Source organism: Dipodomys merriami, unplaced genomic scaffold, assembly GCF_024711535.1.
Source record: "Dipodomys merriami isolate MVZ:Mamm:240054 unplaced genomic scaffold, mDipMer1.0.p SCAF_613, whole genome shotgun sequence".
In the NCBI taxonomy this organism is placed as follows: Eukaryota; Metazoa; Chordata; class Mammalia; order Rodentia; family Heteromyidae; genus Dipodomys; species Dipodomys merriami.
The window spans coordinates 599,771-614,665 of record NW_027206195.1 but is presented as its reverse complement, the minus strand read 5'-3'; the positions used below and the strand labels follow the sequence as shown (position 1 = coordinate 614,665).

Genomic DNA, 14,895 nt, shown 5'->3' with positions numbered 1-14,895 from the left:
AGCGGAAGAGATGTATGTTGGTCAGCGACTTGCCTGATATCTTGCTAAATTTGTCATAACCTCAGATATACAAACGTCCATTTAGTGATGGTGGGTAACAGAATCTTTAGTGTTTGGGCCTAGCAGGCCCAAATACTCACATTTATCTTAATACATGTAATCATTTTGAAACAGATGGTAGAGATCCACCCCTTCCTGGGTTTTTGAGAGATTAATTGAAGAGAAGAGTCTCACAGAGACTTTTCTGCCCAACTGGTTTCAAACCATGCTTCTCAGATCTCAGCCTCCTAAGCTACAATTTTTTTTTTTTTTTTTTTTTGTCGGTCATGGGACTTAAACTCTGGGCCTGGGCACTGTCCCTCAGCTCTTCAGCTCAAGGCGAGCACATGAGCCACCAGCGCCTGGCCCCCTGTAGATTCTTTTTTTTTTTTTTTTTGGTCGGTTGTGGGGCTTGAACTCTGAGCCTGGGCACTGTCCCTCAGCTCTTCAGCTCAAGGCCAGCGCTCTACCACTTGAGCTACAGTGCCACTTCCGGTTTTCTGGTGGTTTATTGGAGATAGGAATCTCACGGTCTCTCCTGCCCGGGCTGGCTTTGAACCGCGATCCTCATATCTCAGCCTCCTGAGTAGCTAGGATTACAGGCGTGAGCCACCAGCGCCCGGCCCCAAATACTTTTTTTAAAAATATTTATTGGCAGCTCATATGTGCCTAGATCTGTGCAGACCCAGAGAATGTAGATGTGAAAAAAATAGGTAAGAAATCTCTGTCCTCAGAAACTTACATTCCACGGAGAAGAAACAGGCAATTAAAGTGAAGAAAGAAAAGCAGTATGAAGCCTGGCACCAATGCCTCACACCTGTCATCCTAACTACTCAAGGAAGCTGATATCTGATGATCACGGTTCAAAGCCAGCCTGTGAGCCGCTTATCTCCACATAATTATCAAAAAGTGGAGCTATGGCTCAAGTGATAGAACGCTAGCCTTGAGCACAAAAGCTCAGGGACAGCGCCCAGGCCTTGAGTTCAAGTCCCAGGACCAGCTTAATGATGCAAACTACTTTTTAAAGGATTTTTTAAAATGCACAGGGCAAGGATATAAGAAGCCTCTTTCTTTATATCCCCAAGAGATCTCTCATTGACAAAAAGTTTACCAATCCCCTTTCCCCTCCCTACCTCCATTTCTAATGGATCTGGCATACTATAGGGTAGAGATCTCTTTAACAGAATTAGGACTCCTAGATTCTAGATTTTCGGAAGTCCCTGCCCCTCTCGGTGTCTCAAGATAGGAGGAGATGGACCAGGAAGGATCCCTAAGGTCCTTTCCAACTCTGACGCTCCAAGGTTCTATGAATAGGGTTAAGGAGAACTGGGACCAGCGATAGCTTCCCCATCCTAGCAACTGTTGCTAGACAGGGGCCGCCTCCTGGTAGGAGTAAAAACCCCTCCCTGAGTCCGGGAAGTCTTCCTGGCATCCCACAATGCACAGCGACTTTGCCTAGCTAGGAAGCACGTTTTGACCTCTTTGGTCACCACCAACCCTTTGGACCCAGCCACCATAGCGCGCCTCGTTCCTATAGCAACCGCGCCAGGTCCACGCGCCGACGGTGGATGGTAAGGGCCAAAAAACAGTTGCAAAGTAGAAGCCGTAGACTCGGCGAGTCGGCGCCGTCGGCGCGCGGGCCCTTTAAGAGTCACGTGACTCCTTCGGCCGGGTCCCCGCCTCTTTCCCTTCCCCAGGCCCGGGCGAGCGCTGGTGTGGACGGGAAGCTGCCGGCCCGGCGGGCTAACTGGAGCGCGGACGCTGCAGCCGGTTGGGCCGGTGCCCTTTCCCGGTAACTCCTTCCCGGCATGACGCGGGGAGCCGCGGACGTGGCGGGTCCGGGATCTCCCGTCAGTGCCTTCTCGTTCCCGGTGCCCGCTGGGCCCGGGGGTGGGGGAGGATCGGGAAGCGACCCGGCCTGGCCCCGGGTTCTCGGGGCGGCGGGGAAGGAGGTCGCCTCCTGGGATGGCTGCGACCTCCGGTGGGCGCTCGAGGAGGGGCTCAGACCCAGAACGGGTCCCCGGGAGCCTCTGCCTGGGCCTGGGGCCCCGGCCCCCAGGGCGAGCAGCCTACCTGTTACAGGGCAGGTGTCACCCTTGGCCCGGGCCCCCAGGGCGGGCCGCCTACCTGTTACCGGGCCGGCCCAGACCCATCTGACTGACCCAGGTGAACGCCAAGTAGAAATAACAATCCCACCACTTGGTGGCTGTTGACTCCATCCATGCCTGGTAACCTTTGACATACATTAATCCCGGTGACGGCCCTGCCTATTTTAGAATGAGAACACTTAGGCCCAGTGAAATTAACTTGCCCAGAGTCATGGAGAGGTGTAGGACCCATCCCAACTTTAGTCTGATTCCAAAGCCCGTGCTTCATCACCTTCACGGTTTTTGCAGGTCAGATCCGCTTGTTTTAAAGGAAAAAAAACTGGTTAGGATGTTACTGGTTATGCAGTTATAAACATCAATCATCAGTTGAGTCCACTTTTCAAGGACTCCCAGGCAAGCGTTAGGCTTTCACTTGTAAAAACCCGCCACTTCTAAGATGTCATATTACACATTTGCATCTGGACCCTTTATGACAAGTCAAGATAAATGTGATCCACAGGGGGAGTGGAGAGGGAATTGTGTAATATAACAAAGATTATGATCCTGAATTGAAAATGTCTGTTATATCTCACTGCCAGCCAAGATTATTTCCAAAACCCTCAGTGAATTCAATCCTGAGGCTCACCAGACGTGGAGCTTAAAGCATTTTTTTTTTTTGTCACTAATTCTCATTCACCTGCAAAACTAAATTTTTCCCTATTTTTTTTCTCCCTGGAGTTTCTCCTTTATTATGACTGTTATTGCTAATGGAACAAAAGAAAAGCTGGTCATTTTCATGTTAGAATGGACAAAACAAATGGAACAGAATAGAATTGGTGTATCCTAAGTCTTAGCTGCCAAGTATTTTAAGAGTGCTTTATTTTAACTTTATTGTCAGGATAGATGAAATCTCTTATTTGAGAAACAGTCACCCTGATTATCTGTTTATATTTTCATACATACACTTATTATTTCTCCATCTCATTCATTTTTCAGTCATTTTTAAAGCTTTTCTAACCCAAAACTTCTGGAGAGTCATTCTTATCACTAATCTTTTTCTCTGTAGTGGGTCTTGTAATAATCCAAAGTAGTAGCAAGATTCCTGATTTATTTAAAAGGTAATGGGTTTTCATCTGTCTATCTTATCCATTCCCCTGCAAAGCAAAACTGTCGGAGATTCTGCACTGAAACTTACTACTTCTTCAATCATTGCAGCTCTGGGAAGGAAGAGAGATGGAAGTGAGGAAGTTGAGCATTTCCTGGCAATTCTTGATAGTTCTGGTTCTGATCCTGCAAATTCTGTCTGCGCTGGATTTTGACCCATACAGAGTCCTAGGGGTCAGCCGAACAGCCAGTCAGGCTGACATTAAAAAGGCTTACAAGAAGCTCGCCCGGGAATGGTAGGTGAAACAGAACCACAGTTTAATGTAAGCTAAGTAGTGTTAGCAGGGCGATGAAGAATAATTAGGATTGGCTTTTCTCTGTCTCTATTCTGTATTTCATGTGTATCTGTCTCTCTCCCTAGATAGGAATATATCTGTCTAGAGTATTTAGTGTGAAACTAAAAGGAGCAGCTTTATTTTTTTTTTTAAGAACATAGTAACCAACTGTGGGTAAAATACTCTACCCTTTACTCTTTTGGAGTAAAAATACTAAGGAGCCCACTGTCCTATTCTCTAAAAATGTTTATGCATTAAGCAAGTTTAGAGTAGCACTTTTTATCTTCAATTTAAAAAGGATGTTTAGGAACTGAGAATCTTAAAGCAAATATTATGGATGTATCCTGGTTTTGTCAGTAGTTCCTTGGATGGTAATTAGCAGAGTATCAATAAATCTAAAGCTTTTTTTGGACAGTCATCTTGGGTTTCTCCCACCAAAGAAACAGAAATGTTGGGTGATAGAGCTTGAGGAGGAGCCACATGAGGAAGAGAAAGGCCTGGGAGAATACTTTCAGATAACTTCCAGGTGGCTGAGACAATCAAAAGCAATGAGCAGATTTGCACGGATAGGCTCCAAAGTAGGCCATTACTGCATGCTCAGGTCCAGGTTCTGTGTGTTTCAATTCACTGAACCTTATAATTAGCCTGTGAAGGAGGAATTGTTGAACCTGTCTTACAGATGAAAAAAACTGAGGCTCAGAGTTGGTAAACTTGTAAAACCTTAGGGTTCTGTTGTCTGTTCTTGTGCACCAACTGACTCTATTGGTGTGATTTTTAAAGCATTTTCTCATCTCAGTGGAAAGAGGGAAAGGACCTGATGCGAGCAGGAAGTTGGACAGGAGTGACACTGCCATATGTGGGTGGCACCCATACATGAGTCTGCCTGGTACCACTCTTCTTAGTGAGCAAATAGACCCTACTGTTATTAAGCTGATTGCAAAAGAAAGAGGTAGAAGCCCAAAACAGTGGCTCACACCTGTAATCCTAGCTACTCAGGAGGCTGAGATTTGAGGATCGAGGTTTGAAGTTGACCCACACAGGAAAGTCCATGGAATTTTTTTTTTCTTTTTTTTTTGCTGGTCGTGGGGCCTGAACTCTGGGCCTGGGCGCTGTCCCTCAGCTCTTCAGCTCAAGGCTAGCACTCTACCACTTGAGTCACAGCGACACTTCTGGCTTTTTCTGTTTATGTGGTGCTAAGGAATCGAACCCAGGGTCTCTTGCATGCAAGGCAAGCACTCTACCACTGAACCACTTTCCCAACCCTTCATGGCATTCTTATCTCTAATTAACCACCAAAAAGCTGGAAGTGGAACTGTGGCTCAAGTGGTAAACTGCTGTCCTTGGCAGAAAAAGCTAAGGGACAGCATCTAGGCTCTGAGTTCAAGCCCAGTACTAGCACCAAAAAAAAAAAAAAAGGAGGGCTGGAAGTATGGCTTAGTGGTAGACTGCATGCACAAATGAGGCCCTGAGTTCAATTCCTCAGTACCACATACACAGAAAAAGCTGGAGGTAGCATTATGGCTCAAGTGGTAGAATGTTAGCCTTGACAAATGAAGCTCAGGGACAGTGGCCAGGCCTGGAGGTCAAGCCCCAGGACTGGCAAGAAAGAAAAAAAGATAAAATGCAATATAATATAATGCACTCAATAAATATTTTAGGTCATATTAGGAATCTAGAATTACTGGACACTAGAAAAAGGCAATCTCTAATTTTACATGGCCTCTTTCCAGAGTCTCTATACCAAACTTGCTTTTGGTAACATTTCAAACTCTTGTCCCTTTATGTAAGAACTATATATAAACCTGCAGTTAATTCATAAAGTAACAGCATTCTTTTGGACAGTATACAATAGCTTAAGGATGCATAGCTCTTTGCCCTGTCTGTCTTGTGGAGCTGAAAGGTGTGTTATGGTATTGAGTAAATCAATCATATGATTCTTTTCCTTAATTAGATTCTAACAGTAATTCATCACCATAGAAATATAGTGTCATCTAGTGACATGTGCAACTCTATTTTACATGTACATTTCCACTGTACCATTACTTACTGCTGCTTTGATTGTGACTGTGTTTTAGTTTGGAGTAGTTTCAGTGTTATATCATAATGGGCTCATTTACACTGAAGAAAACAGTGTTTTTCAGCTTGACATTTCATAAGGAACTGTAGCAGGGAAACTGGTGAACTATTAGATTGTATTTTACTAGGTGTTTCACTAAGTATTGCTCAGTCTTCTCAGGAATTTTCCCTTCCTTGCTTGGTGAAACCATGTGAAATTGTTTTTTCCTCTCAGAAAAATTATGTTTCCCACCCAATAATTGTTTATTTTATTTTTCATAGATACATTGTGTCTGTCATCTAGGCTAGCCAAGTAACAACTCCTTTGACCCCAAGAAAAGTAAATAGGGTTGGATGCCCATGGCTCATGCCTGTAATCCTAGCTACTCAGGAAGCTGAGATCTGAGGATCTGAGTCAAAGCCATCCCGGGCAAGGAAAGTCCATGAGACTCTTATCTCCGATATACCACCAGAAAACTGAAGTGGCGCTGTAGCTCAAGTGGTAGAGCACTCTCCTTGAGCTGAAGAGCTCAGGGACAGTGCCCAGGCCCAGAGTTCAAGCCCCATGACCGACAAAATAAATAAATTGGCCTAACATGGTTCAGCCAGCTGCACAGGAAATGAATTTGTTTCCTTCTTGCTGTATTATTGTTTCTCCCTTTATTTTTGTTTCTTCAGAAGTCACTAGCTGCCATGCACAGGAGTTCAGAGTTTCTTCATTTTGTAAGGGAATGTTTGCATATTGTAGTTGGTAAAAGAATTTCATATTCACTGAAATTCCAGCATTGGAGGATACTTTCCTTCCTAGGGCGGAACTTCCCCTTTTGTATCTGTGTTTCACTTTATATTCAGGGACCCACTCCCTGTGCACAGACTGTGTGTGATTTCCTTAGTGCTGGGTACTCTCTCTGCTTCAGTCTCCTAAGAAATCTTTTCCTACCCTTCTTCACCTAGAAAGTTCTTTATGTTAAATCTTCATTTGAAGGATTGCATAATTTTCTCCACTCAGTCGTTAGCCTAAGTTTGAATAGTGAAACCCCTTTTTTTTGGTCATTCAGAACATTCTTTGGACCCACCATCTCATTTCCTTCCATCATGCTGTTTTTATTGTATTTAACAGAGATAGTCCCAAGGATTTAACCTGAAGGGCAGAATGATGTCAGAGATGAGAGCATGTGCTCTATATCATTCAAATACATTGAATGAGTTCATTAAATTCTAAGACGTGGGGTGTTTTTTTTTTAATTATTCTAATACGCTTGGCATATTTTTAGTAGTTATTTACTTCCCTGTGGATTGTTTTATCTTTCCAGAACCTTTGCTAGAAGAAATTTAGAAGAGGTTAACAGAATTGATTACATAGAGAATAAATGTGAGGCCATGTATGGTGGCACATGTTTGTAATCTCAGCCATCAGGAGGCTGAGGCAAGCAAACCTTGAGTTGCAGGCTGGCCTGGGCTATAAGGGAGACTGTCTCAAAAGATAAACACACAAGCAAACTCTGTCATTGTGTGTGTGTGTGTGTGTGTGTGTGTGTGTGTGTGTGTGTGTGTGTGTGTGTGTGTGTGTGTGTGTGTGTGTGTGTGTGTGTGTGTGTGTGTGTGTGTGCGTGCACCTGTACTGGGACTTGAACTTAGGTCCTGGCACTCAAGGCTGGTGCTCTACCATTTGATCCACAGTTCTACTTCAGGCTTTTTCTTCTGGCTAATTGCTGCTAGAATCTCTCAACCTCCCAAGCAGCTAGGATTATAGGCATGAGCCACCAGTACCCAGCTTGTCATTACAGTCTTTTAGTGTAGTGAATATATACTTATGGAGATCCTAGGGTCTGGCAGGGAAGCAAGACTAGCCCCCGCTGTCCAGGGTTTTGAAATGCCCTCCCCACCAAGAAAATCGGTATAAGCACACACAAAAAAAATTACAGAATGATACATGAACTCAAGATTGAGGCAGTTAGTCATTGATGACAGCAAATGCTTAGTGTTATGAGTGGAAAGAACTTTGTGTTAACTACAGACACAGCTTAAACATGGGCTGAAAATCATGTGTGTAGCTACAAGGCAGTCCCAGGCAGGTGATGGCAGACTATGAAGCATTCTAACTTGAAGGTCATCAGTAAAATACTCTGTGCATCCTACAGCCATCGCTAATGCCCACCTGCTTGTTACCAGAAGCAGTGCCTTAAGCTGAGCACCAGTGGCTCACATGTAATTCTAGCTATTCAAGCCAGCTTGGGAAGGAAAATCTGTGAGACTCTTAATCTCCAATTAGCCAGCAACAAGCCAGAAGTGGAGCAGGGGCTCCAGTGATAGAGCACCACACTTGAATAGAAAGAACTAAGTTCAGGCCCTAGTATTGGCACCAAAAGAAAAGAAATAGTGCCTGGTTCCAAACCACTAACGTGGGAAGGAACAGCCACCAACACTTGCAGTTAGGTGTACACAGAAGCAGTTTAGCTTGAGCTGCCAAGCTGGATTCGCACATCTGCACTTGTCTTCCATAAGACACTGCAATGTTTTCTGCTGCTGTGGAAATGTGCCCAGCTCCAATGCTTTGGGAGGAGGTGACCTGATATAGACTTTCCTGTTTCAGAGTCTTGTGAAGCATCCGATTGCTTCTAGCATTTATTTTAGGAGACCTCTCCTAAGAAAGCGACCCCTGATGTTGGTGAATGTGTGTCTGAGGATGCTACATGACTGGGAACACATTGAGCCCATTCTCACTGGCTGCCCATTTGTGTTTCAGGCATCCTGATAAAAACAAAGATCCTGGGGCCGAAGACAAGTTCATTCAGATCAGCAAGGCTTACGAGGTATTGTCTCAGACTTTGTAATACCGCCATGAGTTCCCATCAAGTGTGCCTTAGGTAATCAGCTCTAGAATATTCTCTCTGAAAGAGCAGATTCCCCAGGTTCTGACCCAGTTTCCACATGACAGTGAGCAGAACATATTTGGCCCCATCCAGCATATTGAAACAAGTATGTAAGGACTTCAGCTCTTGGAAAATCTGGCCTATTTTAAGGGCTCTAATTAGAATTGCGAAATTACCCAGCATATGTCTCTCTTAACCATTTTAGGTAGATTTTTAAAGAATCACACATCAGCCAGGTGCCATTGGCCCACCCCTGTATCTTAATTACTTAGGAGGCTGAGATCTCAGAATCACAGTTCAAAGCCAGCCTGGACAGGAATGTCTGTGAGACTCTTATCTCCAATTAACCACTAAAAAGCCCAAAATGGAGCTGTAGCATAAGTGGTAGAGCAATAACTTTGAGCACAAAGGGTCAGAGACAACACCCAGGCCCTGAGTTCACGCCCCTGACCAGCACCAAAACAAACAAATGTGTTATACACTTTACATTTAGTCTTTCTGTGTCACTAAGCTGCTTACAGAAAAGCCTTTGGAGGCTGAAGATAGAGCTCAGTAGTAGAATATTTGCTTAATATGCACAGAGCCCTCGGTTCGATTCCCAGCACCACAGAACAAAAGTCTTCTAGGTGAACCTCGTGGTTTACTTTGGATTCCTTATCTTTCTTTCTTCTTGGTAGATTCTTTCCAATGAAGAAAAGAGAATGAACTACGATCACTATGGGGATGCTGGAGAGAACCAAGGCTACCAGAAGCAGCAGCAGCGCGAGTATCACTTCCGCCATTTCCACGAAAACTTTTACTTTGATGAATCATTTTTCCACTTCCCTTTCAATTCGGAGCGACGGGACTCCATTGATGAGAAGTATTTATTGCACTTTTCCCACTATGTGAATGAAGTGGTGCCAGACAGCTTCCGGAAGCCCTACCTCATTAAGATCACCTCTGACTGGTGCTTCAGCTGCATCCATATTGAACCAGTGTGGAAAGAAGTCGTTCAGGAACTGGAAGGGCTGGGTGAGACCATTTTATTTAATTTATTGCTCTGTTTTCTAAGAGGGGAACTATATACAACCCATTTTAATTTTGAGTTTCTGATTTGAAGCTTTATATAGTGTCTAGAGGTCAAGCATCTATCTGAAGGCCTAATACACAGGCAAACTTGAAAATTATTAGTTGCACCAGGTGCTAGTAGCTCATACTTGTAATTAGTTAATTAGGAGGCTGTGAATAGGAGGATCATAGTTTGAGGACATCTCATACAAGGAAGTCCATAGGACTCAATATATATCAGTGGAAGAAGCTGGACTTGGTTCATCATCTAGATCAGGAATAAATAGGCAGATCAAGGTCCAGGCTGGCGTGGGCAGGAAGGAAGACCCTGTCTCAAAACTAACACAAAATAGGGGTGTGACTCAGGGATAGAGTACCTCCCTAGCAAATGTGAAACCCTGAATTCAAACCCCAGTTGCTACATCAAAATGCCACAGCTTTTGTGGCTTGAATCCATAAGTTTATTCTTTCCCAGTTTTAGAGGCAGAAAGTCCAAGACGAGAGTGTTAATAGCTTTGGTTTCTTCTGGGGCCTCTTCCTGGTTTGCAGAAGCCAGCTTCACAGTATCTGGTCACATGGCCATCACTGATGCCAGTGTCTGGAATCTTCTTTTGCCCTTTCCTCTTACTAGAATACCAATCACATTGAATTCAAGCCTGCCTTATGATCCATTTTAAATGTCCTTTCTTCTTTTTTTTTTTTTTTTTTTTTTGATCAGTTGTGGGGCTTGAACTCTGGGCTTGGGCACTGTCCCTCAGCTCTTCAGCTCAAGGTGAGCACTCTACTGCTTGAGCCACAGCGCCACTTCCGGTTTTCTAGTGGTTTACTAGAGATAAGAGTCTCACGGACTTCCCTTGCCCAGGTTGGCTTTGAACCATAATCCTCAGATCTCAGCCTTCTGAGTAGCTAGGATTACAGGCGTGAGCCACTGGTGCCCAGCTTTTCTTTCTTCTTTAAAGGCTTTTAGTTTAGGATGCCATAATAAAATACTGTAGTCTCAGGCTGGGAAGGTGGCTCATTGGTAGAGTGCTTACCTCGCATGCATGAGGCCCTGGGTTTGATTCCTCAGCACCACATAAATAGAAAAAGCCAGAAGTGGCACTGTGGCTCAAATGGTAGAATGCTAGCCGTGAGCTGAAGAGCACAGGGAGAGCACCCAGGCCCCGAGTTCAAGCCCCACAACCAAAATATATATATAGTAGTCTAAGCCAGACACCAGTGGCTCATGCCTATAATCCTAGCTACTCTGGAGGCTGAGATCTGAGGATTATGGTTCAAAGCCAGCGTAAGCAGAAAAGTGTGAGCCTCTCATCTCCAGTTAACCATCAAGAAAGCCAGAAGTGGAGGTGCAGTTTGAGTGGTAGAGCACCTTGAGCAAAAAGCTAAGGGACAGCACCCAGGCATTGAGTTCAAACTTTAGTACCAGAACAAAAAAATAATTGACTAAAAGAATCAGTATTCCCTACTATCTCTCATAGTAAAATAATTTCACAAGAAGAGGCATGTTCTCAAGGACAAGAGGACTGTGCCTTTCTTCTCTCCTGTTGGTAACCCCTAGGTTGGTTGTTTTATTTTGAGTTGTTTACCATTGCTGAGTTGTCAGACTCCTTGATCATCCACAGATTTTTAATTCTTTTTTCTTTTCTTTTTTTTTCTTGCTGGTTGTGGGGCTTGAACTCTGGGCCTGGGCGCTGTCCCTCAGATCTTCAGCTCAAAGCTAATGCCCTACTACTTGAGCCACAGCACCACTTCTGGCTTTTTCTGCTTATGTGGAGCTGAGGAATCGAACCCAGGGCCTCATGCATGCAAGGCAAGCGCTCTACCACTGAGCCACCTTCCCAGCCCAGATTTTTATTTCTTTTAAGTAAAAATACCACTCATACTTCATTTAAATTATTTTCTCATGATTTGCTTCCCAAATTAGAAGTCACAGGCCGAAGGAATATTGTAATACTCCCAGAATGAAAACCAGGAGTGTTAGCACATCCTGTAATGCCAGCACTCAAGGAGACTGAGATAGGAGGATCATGACTTTGAAGTTAGTCTAGGTCACATAGTTAGATCTTATCTCAGGAAAAATAAATTTCTTTTTTTATCAGATTGCTTTGCAGAAACACTGAACAGTGCAGACTTCCTGCAAGGAACAGATCTGGGCAGTCTTACCACTATATTCCCTCCTGTGTGGTTGGCTTTAATTTTACCCTGAAATAATTACACATTGGCATTTCTTCCATTTGTCCTGGGGTGCCAAGCAGCTTCAAATAGCTCTTCTGTATTTTGCAGGTGTGGGAATTGGTGTTGTCCATGCAGGCTACGAGAGGCGCCTGGCCCATCACCTGGGAGCCCACAGCACACCCTCCATCCTGGGGATCATAAACGGGAAAGTCTCCTTTTTCCACAATGCGGTCGTCCGGGATAACCTCCGGCAGTTTGTAGAGAGCCTTCTTCCAGGGAACTTGGTGGAGAAAGTAAGTGTCTATAGAGGAGAATGTGGATAGCTGACTCCCCCAAACTGTGTCTGTGACCTCTCAGACCTGACTTCCACTGAGCACAGGCACAACACACATTAATGAATTAATTATTCACACTGAATCATTTAAATCATAGGCAGTAGGAAACTGAAGACTGAAGCAGGTAAGGTGGAAGCTGAAAGAATGCCTTGGTGTAAATTGCCATCTGGCAGATTTCTCCTTCATTGGAATCTGAACTGAAAACAGCAGTGACTAGCCCAGCGCTGGTGGCTCATGCCTATAATCCTAGCAATTCAGGAGGCTGAGATCTAAGGATCATTGTTCAAAGCCAGCCTGGGCAGGAAAGTCCATTAAACTCTTATTTCTAATTAACCACCAAAAAACCAGAAGTGGAGCTATGGCTCAAAGTGGTAGAGTGCTAGCCTTGAGCAAAAAAGAGCTTAGGGACAACTACATCGCCCAGACCCCGAACTCAAGCCCCATTAGCCACAAAAACAAACAACAAAAAAACACTTTCCCAAACAACAAATTAGTTCAGGCCAGACATTGGTGGTTCAGGCCTGTAATGCTAACTAAGGAGGCTGAGGTCTGAGTTCAAAACCAACCCACATGGGCTGGGAAGGTGGCTCAGTGGTAGAGCACATGCCTTGCATGCCTGAAGCCCTGGGTTCGATTCCTCAGCACCACATAAGCAAAAAGAAAAAAGCCGGAAGTGGCGCTGTGGCTCAAGTGGTAGAGCACTAGCCTTGAGCTGGAGCTGAAGAGCTGAGGAACAGTGCCCAGGCCCAGAGTTCAAGCCCCATGACCGGACACCCCCCCAAAAAAAAAAAAAAAACCAACCCACATGCTGGGCACCAGTGGTTCACGCCTGTAATCCTAGCTACTCAGGAGGCTGAGATCTGAGGATCTGCCAGCCCGGGCAGGAAAGTCCGTGAGACTCATCTCCAGTAAACCACTTGAAAACCGGAAGTAGCGCTGTGGCTCAAATGGTAGAGTGCTTGCCTTGAGCTGAAGAGTGCAGGGACAGTGCCCAAGCCCAGAGTTCAAGCTCCACGACTGACAAAAAAAAAAACCCACACAGTAAAGTCTATGAGACTTTTATTGCCAATTAACCACCAAAAAGCCAGGAGTGGTGCTTTGGCTCAAGTAGTTGAGCATTCAGAGCCCTGGGTTCAAGCCCTAGTACCAGCAAAGGAAAAAAGAGAGAGAGAGTTAAATTCTGAAATTAACGTTTTATTTCCAATTTAAGGTTACAAGCAAAAATTATGTCAGATTCCTCACTGGCTGGCAGCAAGAAAATAAACCTCATGTCCTTCTGTTCGACCAGGGACCCTCAATACCGCTGCTCTATAAGGTATTTTACACGCTGGGAGGATGGTCTGGGTTTTTTGGTGGAAAGTTGGAACATCTTTTTTGTAAATAGAAGTTGAGCATCCCTAATACAGAAACCCAAAGACTGAAGTTTTCTGAGTGTTAACATGGTACCATAAGTAGAAACGCATAGAGGTGACTGACTTCATGTCATAGTCAGAATGCAGGCACACTGAAAATGCTATGTAAGATTCCCTCAGGTCATGTGTACAGGGTGTGTGTGAAGCAAATGAATTTTGTGTTTTGACTTGGTTTCATTCCCAAGATAACTCATTATGAGTGTACTAAGAAACTGAAACACTTCATCTTGAGCATCAGGATGAGAGATTCTCAACATCTAATAGTTTCAAACATGAGGAAGACTCAAAGCCAGAAACTTTATTGTCCTGCCACTGCCTTCAGAAGTCACTGAATCCTCAGCAACACCTAGTGACAGGGTCTTAGACCAAGACAGGTACACATGCATATATATATATAGGTGTACAGTGGCCTTGCGATGTACCCAGGGTCTCGCTGCACTGCTGTGTGGTGAGTACATGACGCCCCTGCAGCCTGTGTACCCCTACACCACAACTCCAGCACACCTCATTGTACTGTGACATGGGTGGGAGAGGACTGTCCCACATCAATGCCCGGACACTCCATGCCTCACACCCATGTTCAGTAAATGATTATTTTGCTTTCTCTTTAAAAGAAGGAATGAGGTGGTGTTTAGCTTTGTAGCTATAAGTTTTTGTAGCTGCAAAGCTACAGAACTCCTGGATGGGTATGAGGTACATTGGTGGGTCTTCACCCCAGTGTGGATGTGAATGGGTCCTATTTTCCTTGTAAGTAAAGTACCATGCTACCGACTTTACTTTCTTCCTCTCCTTTTTCCCTCACAGTTGACTGCTTTTGCATACAAAGATTACTTATCATTTGGGTATGTGTATGCCGGCTTTCGAGGGGCTGAGGAGATGGCAAGACAGTACAATATCAATGTCCAGGCCCCCACCATCCTCATCTTCAAGGAGCACATAAACAAGCCAGCTGACATGATCCAGGTATGTCAAGCCTTCATGCCACTAAGCAATAAAATGAGCAGAGCAGCAAGTGCCAGTGACTCACCCCTGCAATCCCAGCTACGTAGGAGACTTGAGTGGGAAGGATTGTAATTAGAGGCATCCTAGGCATATAGGAGACCCTTTTTTAACCAGTAGCTGGGTGCTGTGATACCTGTCTGTCATTCCAGCTGCATAGAAGGTTAAGATCAGTGGAAGGGAGTTCCAGGCCAAGCTAGGCAGCTAAGTCTTCAAGGCTCCATATCAGGAGAAGAAGCTGGGAGTGGTATTGTACACCTGTCAATCCCAGCTAGGACAGGAAGCCTAAAATAGGTGGATCACAGTCCAGGCATGCACTTAGGCATTTTTGGCATTTTTAGTGTTGTATATGAAACCAGAATTTTCCCCATTACCTCTTCTGGTTTTTTATTGTTGTTTTTATTGGTCATGGGGCTTTCCTGTCCCTAAGC

The 14,895-nt window shown here is 44.6% G+C and overlaps 1 protein-coding gene across 3 annotated transcripts in view; it reads left to right on the top strand.

The window, feature by feature from the left end:
* Positions 1-1,739: 1,739 nt before the first annotated feature.
* Positions 1,740-14,895, top strand: part of LOC138814821 (dnaJ homolog subfamily C member 16) — a 37,092-nt gene continuing 23,936 nt past the window's right edge. For 2 of the 3 annotated variants that reach the window (XM_070003904.1, XM_070003903.1), the window contains exons 1-7: positions 1,740-1,831; positions 3,342-3,526; positions 8,367-8,433; positions 9,171-9,507; positions 11,827-12,011; positions 13,264-13,368; positions 14,270-14,428. In XM_070003904.1, the coding sequence (XP_069860005.1) occupies positions 3,360-3,526; positions 8,367-8,433; positions 9,171-9,507; positions 11,827-12,011; positions 13,264-13,368; positions 14,270-14,428 (1,020 nt within the window). In that variant the 5' untranslated portion in view covers positions 1,740-1,831; positions 3,342-3,359. The remainder of the gene's footprint in view (positions 1,832-3,341; positions 3,527-8,366; positions 8,434-9,170; positions 9,508-11,826; positions 12,012-13,263; positions 13,369-14,269; positions 14,429-14,895) is intronic. The other variant, XM_070003905.1, reaches the window with a different exon arrangement.